Source organism: Psittacula echo, assembly GCF_963264785.1.
Source record: "Psittacula echo genome assembly, chromosome: 2".
Taxonomy (NCBI): domain Eukaryota; kingdom Metazoa; phylum Chordata; class Aves; order Psittaciformes; family Psittacidae; genus Psittacula; species Psittacula echo.
The window spans coordinates 30,038,832-30,055,374 of record NC_137737.1 but is presented as its reverse complement, the minus strand read 5'-3'; the positions used below and the strand labels follow the sequence as shown (position 1 = coordinate 30,055,374).

The 16,543-nt window shown below is 34.9% G+C and overlaps 1 protein-coding gene across 3 annotated transcripts in view; it reads right to left on the bottom strand.

Annotated features, from left to right (window-relative positions):
- Positions 1 to 16,543, bottom strand: part of DGKB (diacylglycerol kinase beta) — a gene marked incomplete at both ends in the record, with an annotated part of 332,840 nt that overhangs the window by 222,496 nt on the left and 93,801 nt on the right. For 2 of the 3 annotated variants that reach the window (XM_080639403.1, XM_080639404.1), the window contains 3 exons: positions 1,006 to 1,080; positions 8,017 to 8,090; positions 12,476 to 12,592. In XM_080639403.1, coding sequence (XP_080495529.1) covers positions 1,006 to 1,080; positions 8,017 to 8,090; positions 12,476 to 12,592 — 266 coding nt within the window. Of the gene's footprint in view, positions 1 to 1,005; positions 1,081 to 8,016; positions 8,091 to 12,475; positions 12,593 to 16,277; positions 16,311 to 16,543 lie in introns of all 3 variants that reach the window. The other variant, XM_080639402.1, reaches the window with a different exon arrangement.

The window sequence follows — 16,543 nt, the reverse complement described above, 5'->3', positions numbered from 1 at the left end:
AAAAAAACAACAAAAAAAACACAAGCCAAAAAGCACAACAAGCAAACAAACAAAAAAAAAAAACCCTCAAAATTCCCCAACCAAACCAAACAAAAAAAAAACCCACCAAAACAACAAAAAAAAAAAAAAAAAAAAAAAATCAAACCCAAACCAACAGTGTAAACTTTGTATCAGTGAACATGTATCTCCTCATATCCTTCTGCAACTCTTCTCACTGATGTAGAATTTCACTTTTCAGTGACATAACTAAATAACACCCAATATACACAAAATTATACACAGAGCAGATGTTCAGTGCTGGTCTGTGTTTTCTTCTACTAAAGCACCCACTACTTAAAAAGGTGACAATTTCAAGTGGCAAAAGTCAGTATTTGATATACTGCAACTGCATGAATGGAAGATTCATGGAAGAAGCATCTTAGACAAGTGACTGCACAACTACCTGGGTCAAAGAACACTCCAACCCCCATAGAAAGTCACTGCCAGCATAATCTAGCCTGTCCAGTCATTTTCTGCACACTTCGCCCCCCAAATTATTCATAAGGAGTGTGCAGCCACTACAATCTGAAATTACGTTCTCTGACATACATTAGAATATATGTATGTATCATACATATATATATTTACACAGATACATTTCTTCTACACAAACACGTATGTGCATATATGTAAGTCCTGCAGGTCAGTCTCTGAACCTGCTTGGTATTTGTAACATAAAATTAACCCCCAGATGAACTCAGGTTGCTGATATAGCAGTAAAAGCTACAAGTAGAATGAAATTTATCCCACACTTCTTATACAGTACTGCATGGCTATCAGTAAAACATGTGACATACACTTTTATTTGTAGATCTAAACAAATAACACCTGCAAATTTCTGCAGTCATCCAGCAGTCTTTAGTGTTGATACATTCAAAAGATGCTATATGTGCCTCAGTCTGTTCATTTGATTATGTAGCATTTTATTAAATGAGTTCCTGGTAATAATATTAACTGTAGACTTACCCTGGCATTGGCCCATTTCCAGAAAGACTATAAACTTGACGAGGATTTAAAAGGTATTGAAATTTTCTATAAATTCTGAAGAGGTAAAAGAGACAAAGAGAAAATATTCACTTACATGTTTGGAATTTTTTAATAACCTATCAAATGAAAGAATTAAAGAAGTTAACACATACTATAATTATTCAAAATGCAGGATCTCATACAAAAAATAAAATATTTGAACACAGCAACTCTAATTCATACATACAGTGTATTGTGGGCATAAAACTGAGACAGAAGGGCTACAAGCTATATACAATTCAAATGTTGTATAGACAGAAAAAAATAGGATAAGGAAGTATAATGAGACAAGAAAACATGAGTCAAAAACACATTTGGAAAAGCACACTGGTTTCTGTAAAAGTAACTCCATGATAAAGGAGAGATTTATTCCTGAAATTCATTCCTAACACAAAATAAAAAGTATAATTAATTGCAAAAGCAAATTGGCTTTGCCACCCATCAAAAATGTCCCTATAGGCTGAATAATACTCTGAGAAAGCGAATCTATTGTCAACTACATCTTCTTTGGATTATATCTGAATGTGAAGAAAATGAACAAGATTCAAAGCCATTGTTTTATTTAAATCACACATATTTTAAATTTTTCTGAATAATAAGGAAGCAATTTATTGATCCAGCATGAAAAGCATTGCCGTACCTCATAAAAGACCCCATTTGCTGTTCCACCCCCAGCAAATATTTCGTTAAATGGCAGAATATCTTGAAAACTGTATTTATAAAAAGTATGACATTTTTCTTCATTACAAATATTAGAAATCTAATTTCCTACCTTGACTACAATGTGGTAGCTGTTTCATTTCTTTCATAGAAACAAGTAACCACATGAAAGAGTCAGAGCTCAGAATGAAAAAATATATACCTGGGATCTGTGGCAATAGTTTGAACTATAAACCTTCTGTTTCGTGCTTTTGATTTTAACTTTTATGTCCTCAAGCTAATTAATATTTTAATGCTTTCAAGAAAGCATTTATTTTTCCATTGAATTTTTTCTTCCTTTTTACTGCCTTAAATAAAACAGAAGCATAATAAGAGCTGAATTTTAAGTTAAAATTTCCACATTTTCAAATTCAGCAAAATAGAACTATCTAGACACAATCTATGTGCACACTGAGGGATTTTTTTAATTTTATTTTCTTAATAGCAATGCATAATTTACTAGGCTGTACCCTTGTCTTCCTTGTGGAAGCACCCTTGTCCATCCTTGTGGAAGGGTGTAATACTGAATGCAAACAAATTTATAATTATCTCTAAAATTGCCAAATTTTAATATTTTCTTAACTTCTCAATTATTTAGCCATATCAGTTTCTTATTTTATAAAGAATTATATTCAACCACACTCTCACAATCTATTCCTGATTCTATTCCTGACAGAAAAAGTCAATGGGAAATGACTGGTTTCACTTCGTAAGCATGCACACATCATTGTCAACAGCTGTGATTGATGACAACTAAGTCAGATATTTGACAGTGGAATTACAACACAGTGTATTTCAATTTCTTTTGCAACAACTTACTAAGGTAAAGGATCCTAATTTTAATTTTCTAGTTAGTATGTATAAGTTGCTTCTCAGTGACATATAGGATTTAAGCTGGCCAAAGGTGTTGCTAATGTAATTTGTGTAGATGACCATAAAGAAGCTCATGAACAGTATTGTTACAAAGTTCCAAAGGCTTAAGAGTTATCTGCCTAAAAGTTTGGTGCTACAAGCCGTACTAGTCATTACCTACACTCACGGTACTGTTGCCAGGTATCAGTGAAATGCTATGAAAGCCTTGTTAATAAAGAGAGAGCTAGGCATCTCTAGTCAAAACCTATTAAGTCCACCTACAATAATGAATAGATTACATTGAGTCATACTTGATTAAGTGCATACCATTCATAGGTACTAGTAGAACATCAATAGCAGATAATCAATCTGCAAATCTCACTGCAAATGACCCATCATGCTTTAGGTCATCATAATAGATTTATGTATGCCAGTGTGTAAAAAATTAATAAATTGATGATTCTTTTCCATTCATATATTCCAAAAAAAAAAAAAAAAAAAAAAAAAAAAAAAAGAAACAGTCTATAAACATTTGCCTTCACACTAAACTGTAACTAGACCTGTGATACATGCAAGACAAGGGAATGGACATTAATTTAGCCTTCCAGTTTTATACCTAGTTCTAAACAGCCTACTGATACTGACATATCTCTGAACACCTTGCCTCTGTGTGTCAGGAAGGAATTGGACATGGATTCCTTGTCACTGGATATTTGTGCTGACAAAGCCAGGAGGCAGTGTATCAGCTAACACCCCAGAAGACATCTTTTTGTGATGGAGGTGCAATTTCAGAAAGACAATTCATGAAATTACCACTTGTCACCACCACCTCCAGCTTGTTCCTACCCCACAACACAGTTTATTTGTTAATACAGTTAACTGTTGTGCTTCTGTAACCACCGGCAGGGTTATTCTGTGCTCTGGAAAATTGAACAGACTTAACTGAAAATACAAATCCTCAGAAAAATTTCTTCACTGTAATTTTTTCCCTCCACTTAAATCATGTTTATGATCTCATATGAACCTCAAAATAGATGCACTAACTGAGGAGGCAGAAAATTACAGCAGGAGCGGCCCAGAGGGCTGGGATTACCCTTAAACAGCATTGCTGCTGAAGAAAATACCCTTGAGTGCACCAAAGTTATTCGAAAACAACAAAGGTCAAAGATATCAACCTGTGCTGCAGACACTGAACGTGGAGTCAGCAGGAAACGTCAGCGTATGGAAGCTGATTGCAGTGCATCCAACCGCACATTTGTCAAGGAAACAATTGTTTAAACTCACCTGCTGGTCAGGCAAATAAATTGGAAATAGAAAACAAAGTAATGAGTATGGCAAAACAGCAGCATGATTTAGAAGAATTCTTCTGTGAGAAACATTATTACCCTTAACAACAGTCTTTAGAAGCACTACATGCTTCTTGTATAGTCTTTCTGTTGAAAGAAACTATTTTGCCAATGATGTACTAAATATATACATTGTATTCACAGATTACTGAAAGCTACTGTCTTAATTAGTCAGATCTTACACAGAGACAGAGAGGACTGTTAGCCACAGGATGATAGGGACATACTGCAATTTTTTTCTGATGAAATTAGCCACACCTGTCCATTTTTGTCACAACCACTGAAAACTGTGTGATATAGCCTGAGGAAGACACTTGACTGGGTTTGCTGAACTCCTATCCAATCTCATGCATGATTAAAATCTATTTTTGCTGTGTGAAAGGCTTAAATTCAAGCTTAATTTTAATTTTAATTTGCTCCTTTAATAAACACTGAATTATATTTTTGTTCTATTTTATTATATGTATTACCCCTTGGACTAAATCAAATAAATCCGAATAACTGTAAATGCTTTTATGTTTCAGGTGAGATGGGCAACAAGTATTAATCTCTCCATTAAGAAGAAAGTATAACTGGCTTATTTTATTTTTCAATAATATCTGAAAGTCACTGTATTGGGTTCTGAAAGAAAAGGCCGTTCAAGAACATATTTTTCACTAGACATTTTGCAAAAAACTCTGGCTTTCTGAAAGAAAAGAAGTTTCAAACTGTATTGGTAAGGTCATTCATTAGATATGGTTGTAGAGAAATTATTTTTGTGTTCTGAATGCACTTTTTCTATATATCCATTTGATTGCCACCACCCCTCTGTTCCAACATTTGAAAACCAAACCTAAAATACCTAACTTTTTTTATGTTAAAGTGATGCTCAGTTCTTTTCCTTTGCATTTGACAGATTCGGAGAAAAAATCAAACCAAACCAAAACCAAACAAAAAAAAACCAACCAAAATGCAAAAGGAAATGACAAAGTATTATTGGGGAGTGTATTTATTCAACTGGTTGTCAGATGGATGCATTCACTCTTTCTAAGTCTAAGGGCAATGAAATGGGCTGGGTTACCATATGGCAAGGCATAAAATCTCATACGGGGAACGGTGGGAACACTACAGTCTTGACAGTATCTGCAATAACCTTTCTGTGTTCAATGAAAGTCAATTAGAAATCATAACTTCATTTATTGTGATCTCTCAAATGCAGAAAATCCTAAGTAAAATTGAAGAACAGCTTTCAGTAAAAGATCACCTTAATCTGAGTAAGTCAAGATAATGAAATTCTCATCTATAAAAATTAGTAGGTTGTGGTTTTGATTTTTTCTTCTGCTCGCTGCTGTGGAAATCTTACTTTTGTAAGATAAGCCTATCCTCTACTCCTGGCATCTCCAAACCTGACCAGATTACAAAATTGCTATAATCAAAAAGCCTGACTTGAATCACCATTACTGTGCATTTGCAAAGCTATTTAGGTCTGCAAATGCCCTGTGATTTTACTTTTAACAACATATAACTGCACAACATTGGAGGCAGGAGAGAGGAAATACAAGGTTCTTCATTTTCTGGTTACTGACTGTAAAGCAGCCAGATAAAAACATGAGAAGTAAAAAACCTAAATATTATCATTCCCTGAAAACATTTTCATTCCCTCGATTAAACCTTCAAGTGCTAATATGCACTCAACATCCTTATTTTACAATTCTATTATGCTCCCGGTATTGATACAAAATATTAACATATAAAAGGCAGAAGGTGAACTCCTTCTCAACAAATAGTCCACATGTGGACATTTTTTAGACCTTTTTGAATCTGGTTTTAGATCTATGAGATATCATCTCCTGCTTGTGAATGACTTATGTTTACATGACTATGAAGTTAACCTTTGGATGTGCTCCTCCTAACACAGAAATATTGAGTGCAACCTTGACACATTAATATGTAATTTAGCATTTTATTTTGTGTGGTATCAAAGCCAATTTAAGAGGTTCTCATACTTCATTTACTCAGCTGATGGTGGCTGTCCTCATACTATACACTTCATTGTGTAATGACACTTGTAGGTAATGGTGTTAGTGCATGAAGCGTATATTCATTCATTTTTTAAATTCAAATCATTCCTGTGATCTGCTTGGCCTCAGTAACAGTTGCATTAACATAAACTGAGAAGTGTCAGACTGCACTACGTGAATGGGAATAGGAGCTTGGGAAGAGGATCAGGTTTTAAGCTTGCTTTTACTCTGGAGAATAACTAACATGATATCCCTTGTGCATTAAGCCCATTCAGACAGTAACACCTGAGACCAATTACGAGCTAGGAACGGAAAGCTATGAAACAACATTTCATTAAATTGTTTCAAGGCTATAACCATCTAAGTGCAGCTCCCTAACCTGCCTCTCACCTACATAATTCCAGAACAGATCCTTATCTGTTCATTTCATATCAGTACTATAAAAACAGTCAAGCTGAGTGCTAGTGCACTACCTTCCACAATGCCCATGACTGCACAGAGGACCAGGGCTACCTTACACTACTACTGTGTCTGAAATAAGAATGCTCAGAATGGCTCATATTGTTTTGCTGTGATTGCAAAGGCATGTTCTTGAAACTCTTTAGAATTAATTGAAAGGTGTTTGGCAATATGTTTGACAGGCTAAGAAAATGGAGGCTGCTCAGCCTGGAGAAGAGAAGCCTGTGTAAAGATCTCACAGCAGCCTTCCAGTTATCTGAAGGGGGCCTACAAGGATGCTGAAGAGTGACTCTTCATCAGGGACTATAGTGATAGGACTCCCTCAAACAAAAAGTGGATATATAGGTTAGATACAAGGAAGAAATTCTTTACTGTGATAGTGGTGAGGCACTGGAAAGGACTGCCCAAGGAAGCTGTGAATGCTCCATCCCTGGCAGTGTTCATAGCCAGGTTGGAGAGTGCCTTGAGTGACCTAGTCTAGCTTGAGGTGTCCCTGTCCACAGCAGGAAGGATGGAATTAGCTGATCTTAAGGTCCTTTCCAACCCTAATCATTCTATGATTCTATACTTCTTTTAGATCATTAACTGCCTTTGACACAACTAGGGTTGTTGGCGTTGCTGACATCTAGGTGTATCAGCCCAGGGATTACATAACCAGCTCCTAAATGACAACCTGTTCTCTCAGAGGTCTTCAAATAGAGTTTTGGTTAAATGTTCTTTAGCTCTGAGAATTCCCCTACCATCTACTCTGCAGGATTTTGTCCCTTTTGTCAGTTTACTTTAAAGGACACTGTTTGAAAGAAGTTATCCAATAGAGACAGTGTGGAAAAGGTAGGGAAAGCTGTCCTACTTGCACTTTACTTGCTGGGATCCAAGCTTTACAATCACACTGGATCCTTCTTTATGTGCTTTTGGGGACCCACATCACCCAGTATCCACAGGTGTCATCTTCAGCCTGATCTTGGCCAAAAGATTGCAACCATTTTCAAGACTTGAAGGATAAATTACAGTACTGACATGGTAAGTCATGCTATAAATATTTGGGGATTTATGTGACAATGTAAAGTGGCCATTACTGGATTGTTAGAATGCTTCCTATCAATGGAAAATCAAAAGCTTTCTTTGTAGGAAGTCTTACAAAGAGGATGAAGAATCTACTCACTAAATCTGTGAAAGGCAAGTTACATATTAGAAAATTGAAGTTTCCATTTTACACTATTAGCCTGTCTGCATAATTATTACAGAAATTAAAACAACACTGTTATAGCTTCGAAGTTGCAATGCAAAATATAGCAACTTACATCTCCATGGAAATCACATGAAACCATATACTGAATACACCTACATTTTCTGTTGTGAAATAAAACTGTTGTATATAACTCATTCTAGCTTTTTAACTGAAGAATTTATACCTCCATGCTAGTGTATACCTTTTCTGAGCAGGACAACAGGATGTTCAAATATGAGACATAACAGTATAAAACAATATAAAATGTCAGAGCCCATTTCATATACAAACTTTTAAACTTCATTTTTAAACATATCACATTTATCAGAATAGAGGGGGGGAGGCGGAAACAGTAAATAAACCTTACCTTTCTCCTTGTTTCCCACCACTTTTAGGATTGACAAAAACTAAAAGTGGATGAGTGCCTGGAACTGGAGTGATCTAAAAGAAGGGAATAACACAGCCACTCATTAATGCTGTGTGTTGCATTCATTTTTTCCTATAGTAGACAGAAAACAAAAAGCTTAATGCAAACTCTATGTTATGCTATGTAATCCAGCTGGAAGCAATTCCGTAATTTACAATAATCCTCACTCCATTAATTTGCCACAAATTGCAAGTGGCTTTTTTTTTTTTTTTTAATGCTGTCTGTCTTACATCTGTGACACTATTTTAACCTATATTTCCATTGAAATATTGATATATATAGATTACAGCCATCAACAGAGGAAAAAAAACTTTAAAAGCAAGAAATGCATGACTGATTCTGACAGTTATCTATGGAAAAAGCTATGAAGAAAATGCATATTGTAGTGAGAAATAACATTATACTATAAATAGATATATGAAATGTTAAGATTGATGGATTTTTTTTTAATTACAGAAATCTGCAATATTTGATATGATATAAAATCATAATTTTAAAAAAATGTAACAACCATAACAAAAATGAGTTAAAAAAGTAGAGGAGAAAACGTGTAAGAAGGGCAAGCTTGAGGAAAAGAATGCAGAGGAGGATACACTGAAGGAAGCAATCAGTTCTACCACATTTTTTAATTCTTTTGTACATTAAAAGTTTTACATATTCACATTAATATTTAGCTTTACAAACTAACACCCTCCTTCTAAGTAATAGTGTTAGTCTGCATTTTCAGATATTCTAAGTTGTGTTTACTGCCTTTGCCCTGTAGACCTGAAGAACATGAAAAAAATTGCATCAAATGATCTCTCGCTAATACCTGTTTTTAAACCATAAAGCTTGAATAATCATGTTTAAAATTATCATTTTCATATATAAATTCTAGAATGTTTAAAAGCATATTAAGAGTTCAAAGTTAACATCTCCAAAATCGCGCGTAACGACTTCAGAGATGAAGCTTAGACTATCCCTCTTTCAAAATGATACACTGAAAGCTCTTGCTCCAAATCCTTACTCATGATTCCTGGAATAACAAAATCTTTTCAACTGAAGATTTCATAAAATGTAATTTAATGTAGAACCTGAGAAACATGATAGCTAAGGAATCTTACAGGCATCCAACAGGCACCTAAAAACACTTCTAGTAGGAAGTCTTAGGCACTAGCATGTCAACTCAATCCGTAACTTCACAAACAAAGTATCCAGATCTGTTCTAGTACATACAACAAATAACGAGAAACTCCAGCAAATTATGTGTAATTAAACCCAGCACAAAACAAACCCAGTATCAGATTTTATCACAGTATGTTGTTAATGCGAAGTGCTGTATGTTGAAACATATATCAAATTGCACGATACAGTGAAGTTTGTCATATATTTAATTTTTGTCTACTGTTTTAATCAATTTTAGTTATTTAGCCGATTCTCTTGATGTTTGTTCCTGTGAACTAAGTGTAAACCAATGGTACTCGCTGTGACAGAGATGGACTACCTACTGAAATCTCTTAGGACGCAGGTTAATTAATGAGACTCATCCTAAGGTTATACATGATCTATTACTTCCTCTAATTAGAAATAATAATCCTGATCATTATGCTGGTTAGCTAGAAAGAAGTAAGATGAATGTGCTTAACTATGATTAATTGTCTTTAAGTCGTGCAGATCTCCACTGCCACTAGGTTTTCTGCTCACTGCTGTCTGATGGAAGTAAGGCTGGCCTTGATACTTTCTATAGTAAATCTTTTATTTCAAAACTTAACCATATTATTACAAGTAGAAAGTTTTGAATCATTAGAAAAAAAATAATAATCAGTTTGTATTCGACTCAATTCCAAAGTAAGGTCTCTTTTAATTAATTTCTTGCACCTTTTCAAAATTACTCTTTGAGATAACGCAGATGTTTCCATATAATAAACAATGAAACTAAAGACTTAGACTAAATTGGTGAACATTTTTCAGCCTTAAACTAGCACAATTTAAAGGCAATCTTCATGAAGCTATTGGACAAGTGACTTAAAGCACAAAAAAGAACCACAAAAAACTGTGATGGACTAACTATATATAGCTTCTCCCATATTGAAAGCAGAGGTCTCACAGGCGTATGATGAAGATTTAGTGTGTATTTTTGATATTTTTCCTTGGAACTCAGATCATAAACAAATGCAATTAGCTTAACGATCAAGTTTTTCAAATAAAAAAGGTTCCAAAAAAGAGTCACAAAAATCCTTTTCTTGTTCACTTAAGACCATGTTAAAATGAGACCATGGCAGCCAAGTCAGAGTATTAGAATCAAGAAGCGTTTTTTGGCCTGATATGGGAGAATTAGAGTAATATATTTTGATGAGCTACAGATTTTTTTTTTTTTCCAGACCATCTTCAGGAAAAAAAATAACATTAATTACAGTTATATTTATGGAATCTTCCACCTTTATGGAAATAGTTTCAAAATCATACAATCTGTGAGTGAAAAGAAAACCTAACAGTCTCACTGATCCCAGCCTTTCACTATGGTATCCTTCAAGATCCACTCAGCTTTCACAATGATCAGGTTATCATTATTGTTACCAATCAAAAATGTAATGGTGCTAAGATGGACTCCAGTTACTCAAAACCAATTTTATCCAACAGACAAAAACAAAATCAGTAAATTAGGGTAATCATTGGAGACCTATTTCTAACGTGATAACCAGTGTCACATCATGCGCTACACTGCAGATGTGGCATTACAGAATAATACCAAGCACTTCAGAAAACATCTCAAATCCATTCAATAATTATTCTACCATCTTAGTCCTCACTTTCTTTCTCCCCTTCTCAAGCAATGATAAATAAAAGCAATGACCAATCCTAGGCTTAGGATTCATCATGGAAAGAGAAGATAGAACCTAAGTATTGGATCATACTAACAAACTTATAAAAAATTTTACCCCCTAATTACCTGAAAGCACAATCTTCATGATTTAAGGTTGTGTGTGCAAGAGTCAGTGATGCTAGGAGTTCACTACATTTAACAGACCAGGTACTATATTCCAGGCAGTATATCACACGAGTGGAAAATAAGAGACTTGAAAAATGCCTGAAAATACAATATGAGCGTAAGTAATCTAACGCTTGGAATAAAACCAAAATTCATAATGATGCATAGCACTGCTACCAAAAGGCCATGCCAAAACTACTCCTCTATCTAGAACCTTTGGGCTCACTGAATTGCATGGATATCACCCAAAAGTTAGAAAACTGTGTGCTTCTTTAGCACACGTTTGTTAGTCACACTGTGATTGATTAGACAGAATTTGAGCTTTCTGTCAATGAATACACTAGCCTTACTACTACATGCTCTGTCAAGATGTCTGGAGAGCAATGCAGTCTGTGAGGATAAGAAGTACAGAGGAGCCTTGGGAACCATGAATAACGATTGCTATAACATCAGACTTAGGCCATCAATGGAGCAGCCATGTGAATGCATAGGTTTTAGGATTTGGATTCTTAAGGGTGATTTTTTTTTCCTTTTCCTTGGGTTGTAACAAGAATGTTTCACTAACCTAAGCAGATGAAACAATAAAATAAGCCTTTCTATCCTGACACAATAAGGTATATAATGAAATGATTATAAAGCATACAGCATTTGATATATGGTAATGGGATCTTTTACATTTACTGAACCTCAACTGCAATATATCAGAAGATACAGAGAACAGCCAACTATGTATATTAAATGATTATCACATTGTTATCACAAGGAAGTAAAGAACCAGCATTATACATGTGAACACCGATTTTAGTCAAAACTACTCATATCTCAAGGCAAAGAAGTTGAGCAGTTCAGGCAGAACTCCTCAGACATGCTTCTAAGTAACCTCCCTAAAATCACATTAGCTCATCACACAGAAGTTTTTCTTTCAAGTAGAAAAAACTCCTTTCTTTATTATAGATATTGCTATTACTGAAACCACCTTGCTTCATTCATAATTTTGATGTGTCAAATACCTTACTTGAAAATGCCTGGACAAATAACATCCTTGAAGTTTGACCATCTATTACTTAACAAGTTTAAATGAGAATAGTGAACAACTATTAAGAAATAGACTTATTATGTAAATTCACACAATGGCATGTGACAGATATTAAACAAATGGAGTTTACTTTCATCCCACAATACAAGTGTCTTAGAGTTTGTTTTCCCTTCCTGTTATTGTATTAGGAAATCACACCAATTACAGGAGATGAAGATTTGCACCACAAGATTCCTGTACAGACAGAAGAATTTACCTATTTTATTTTGAAATATGTAAAAGTGAAATATTAAAGAGTGAATGTATAGGAAACATTTAACTTTAAAGATCATTAACTTTATCATTGTCTTCACACCTACAAGTAACTATTAAAATCAAAATAACAATAATCACACCTGAAGACCTTGCCCATCAATGGTGATAGAATTTGCTCTTTGCATTTTGTTCCGCTCTCCCAGTTTGTTCATTTGCTGGGGGCAACTCTTTTCTTTTTTCACTGTTGCCTGTCTTTCCTTAAAAAAAGAAGAGAAAAGGAGAAAATGGAAAATTTTAACATTATGTAATGCTATACAACTATAAGTGAGACTGTGCTTCCACAAATTTGTGTTTGGACTACAGAATAATGTCAGATTCTGCTTTAATGAAAATGAGATCTCAGTGAAGTTATTACAGAATGTCTGGCTACTTCACATAACATCTATCTATGTGCCTGGACATTCTGTAATGACTGGCAATAGATGGATAAAAAGTGTGCAGTCACAACACAAATTAATGCAATGATGTGAAAAGATAATCTGACAGTACCAGGATGGCATTCTGAAATTTGAAAGCCAATCATAAGATATATTCAATAGTTTAATAAGCACATAAGATATTGATCAGATATTTACCAAAATTTCATCCTAACTGCTAGCAAACGTTTGATGCTTCAAGAGTACTTTACCACTTTGGCAAAATACACCTTTTCTAAATGTATCAATCAACTGGATGAGTGTCTTTTTATAAAGCATATATTTTGTACCAGAAAGAAACCAGAATCTTCATGAGATTCTAAGCCACTAGCAACTTCTGATGCTGATACATAGCATAATCAAATAGTTATTTGAAAGAGGAAAGCTCAGAAATATGTTGCTGTAATATTCAAACTTTGTCGGGTCATTTCAGAGAACTCTGAATGAAAAAAATAAAAAAAAAAATAAATCTTTGGTCTTTGCATCTCATTTATCCTATTTATAAGCTGCACCCAGCATGTCCTTTTTAAGGTTGTCCAAAAATGCACCATGAATTAAGACAGCAGATGTTTATCAAATAAAATCCCCAATAGTGTCCCCAGTTGTAACTGCACCCCAACCACATTCCTCACTTCACAAGTGCAAGGAGGCTTTAAACCAGTCAGGGGAATGGGCTGGCACAAAGCTGCTGCACGAGAAAGGAGCATGAAGGACACCTGCAACCCCTGCAACTGCACTCAGTAAGCACTTCATTAAATGTTACCATTTACGGTCCATACCAGGCCAAACCCATCTCTGTTCTACCTCTGATAAAGCCTTAGGGATTGTGCTAGCAATTAATCCATGCCACTCTTCCTGGAGCAGTTTTATCTGGTAAGAAACACTGATACAGGTTCCCTAGCAGGAAGGCAGTAACTTCCAGCTTAATACAGTGCCCTCTAACACAGATGTGGACTACCACTGGTTTTATACCATCTTTAGTTTCCCTAAATTTGGAGACTGATACAGCTTCAATCGAGTCCTGATGCAAATAGTTGTTCAAGTTATCTCAGGCTGCTTTGGGTAGCTGTGACAATCTGATCACGTTTATTGTAAAATGACTGACAAACCTATGCCACAGAAACCAGGGGAATCTATCCTATTTCCTGTATGCAGCGAGATTCCTAAGAGGTTAGTTAACTGGGCTCTTGAATTATTTGAGTAACTTAATCAGTTAAAGAGGAGGTCCAAGAGTCTAGATTACAATATCATTGCTTTAAACAGCAAACAGTAAAAGCAATTAGAGCTACTAATCTCAGTGCTAACCTTCAAAACAGAAACACTGACTGCATTTATTATTTGATATTTTTTTAGAAACTAGAACTGGGATGAGGCACCCAACCAGAATAGCATTTGTGAACTAGCACAAAACATTAACGCACAATTATATTGGTTAGTGCTAAGGACAGTCGGGAAGAAACTTCAGTACGAAGGAAGCTTCACACTTCATTACCTATGTAAGAAGCAGCTTTGGGGTTTTAAACAACTTTGCAAATAACTACTCTTAAAAGTCACTATATTTTATAGTAAGTAAGCATACCATGTTAAACAAGATTTTATATTACAGCCAAATCCAGTTTTTGGATACTGCAACATCTTCAAAACATCAAATCACATGTCACTAATGCAGTCACACAGCTAGTAAAAACCTCTGATTTCTTAAAAAACAAAAAAAAAAGTCAGAGATGGAGAGCAAAATTTTAAAAGCCCAGAAAAATGTTAAGCTAGACAAAATACCTGTGATAGCTCAAAGTAAAAAGTACAAAAGGAACAGATCCAGCACAGCATATGCACATTAAGAGCGGTAAAAACCCCACTGCTCAAAAGAGGGCTGCTTATAAAGTGTGGCACTGAAAATCTGCTTGTATATATGATAATACTACTTAAAGTATTTATACACTGCTGAGAACTGCCTTTACATAAAGGATGCTTACCACAGTTCCCAAACTTACTGTTATCAATCATTCATAAGCAAAATGCAGTAAAAATTGCTTCAAGCAAAGGTTTGGATATTTGTGCTTTTGTTTCAGCATGATACGGATGGCAGTCAGCCTTGGCCCAAGGACAGCTGCATTAGCAACATTCCTTCTCCAATCTGTATTACCTATTCCATAAGCAAAACAATTGCTTAAACCACAGACAAAAGCAGCTTCTCCCACGCACTGACTAGACAAGATTAGGCCGAACCCCTTAAAAAAATACAAAGGAAAGAGTATACTCATAACACAGAGATGTCTAGAATGTTATTCAAAAAATCAGATATGGATACCTGACCTCATTATCATTGAAGGTCTGCTTCCTTCAATGATGAATTTTGATTTTGTATCACCCTTATAAACATACGATACCACATTATATGTCACCACATGTACTGATACTGTTCTCTGACCACTTCTGAAGAAGCTGATAGGAGATTCTACATTTTCCAGAGTTATATCCTGTAAGTTTTAGGTATGAGTCATACCACTGAGGATCTGACTTACAGTTTGTATCAAAGAATGCAAGAATGTATATCTTAATTCTCCTGAATAAATCTAATAATGCAAAATAAAAACATTGACCATTTTATTAAAAAAATCTCTCTTAAATATTCTTGCATAGATACATGAAATAGAAAGATGGTTTTCTAAGCCAGTTGTACATGACTGTTAAAATAACTCTCTTTGAGGAACTATACCATTACTAAGCTATCCAAGAGTATCATGAACTAAACAGTGTCATTTTTTAATGAAATAATAACAGTTTAATAAAATCATCTGTGGATAATAGCCTACAAATTCTAGCAATGTTAAGACAAATTTGACATGCATTGAACAAATGGTTTTAAAAAAATGAAAACAATATTTTTCAAGGTTAGAAATGTTTCTACAACACTTTTGCTGTATTTACTATCTTGTTAATTAAAGCATTCGAAACGACTAATGTATCTGTGAACCATTTTGTTTAGTGGACATGCATGAGGTTGAGATAGATACTAAATACAGCATTTTAAAAGCTATTGTACATTTTGATGGCTCAAAGAATCAAGCTTTTCAGTTCTTTCGGTAAGTGCCACAGCACAATACCTTCCAAAATAGTAATTACCACAACAATTTTTTTTTCCCCAAACATTTTTGCACCTCTCATGCCTTCTTTTCTCCCCTTGAATTCCCACTTTGAAGTCAATATCCATTATCTGGAGTTTCTACCATTCAGTATTGCTCCAGAGACATCACTGTCAAGTAAGAACTGCTCAATTGTATCTATCCCTTATTTATTCAAATAAGAAAAAATAATTGATAAATAAGAAAGGGCCTTTCAAATGGTAACACAGAGTATCATGTCTCAATTTTCAGCTCAGCCCCAAAATGCACTTTATAGCAAGAAGAATGCACAACATCATGATCCGGTAGTACTCGTGCGCACATGGATGCCTCCTGTTACGCACCTCAGGGAGCAAACCTCCTAAAGCGGGTAGCGTCTGTTGGAAAAAGAGAATGTTAGGCTACAACACCAAACAGCTGGGATGGCAAAGGGAATGGAGAGAGCGCTCACAAGGAATGTTACCCTGCAGCAGCTGTACTTAACAAACATACTTTACATATTTGCACAACTGTATGCCTCCAAAGTTCTTGCTGTTGCATTATATAACTTATATTCTGGGAAGTACCTGTGGGATCATCTTAGCACCAGCGAAAAATATTAGAATACCTG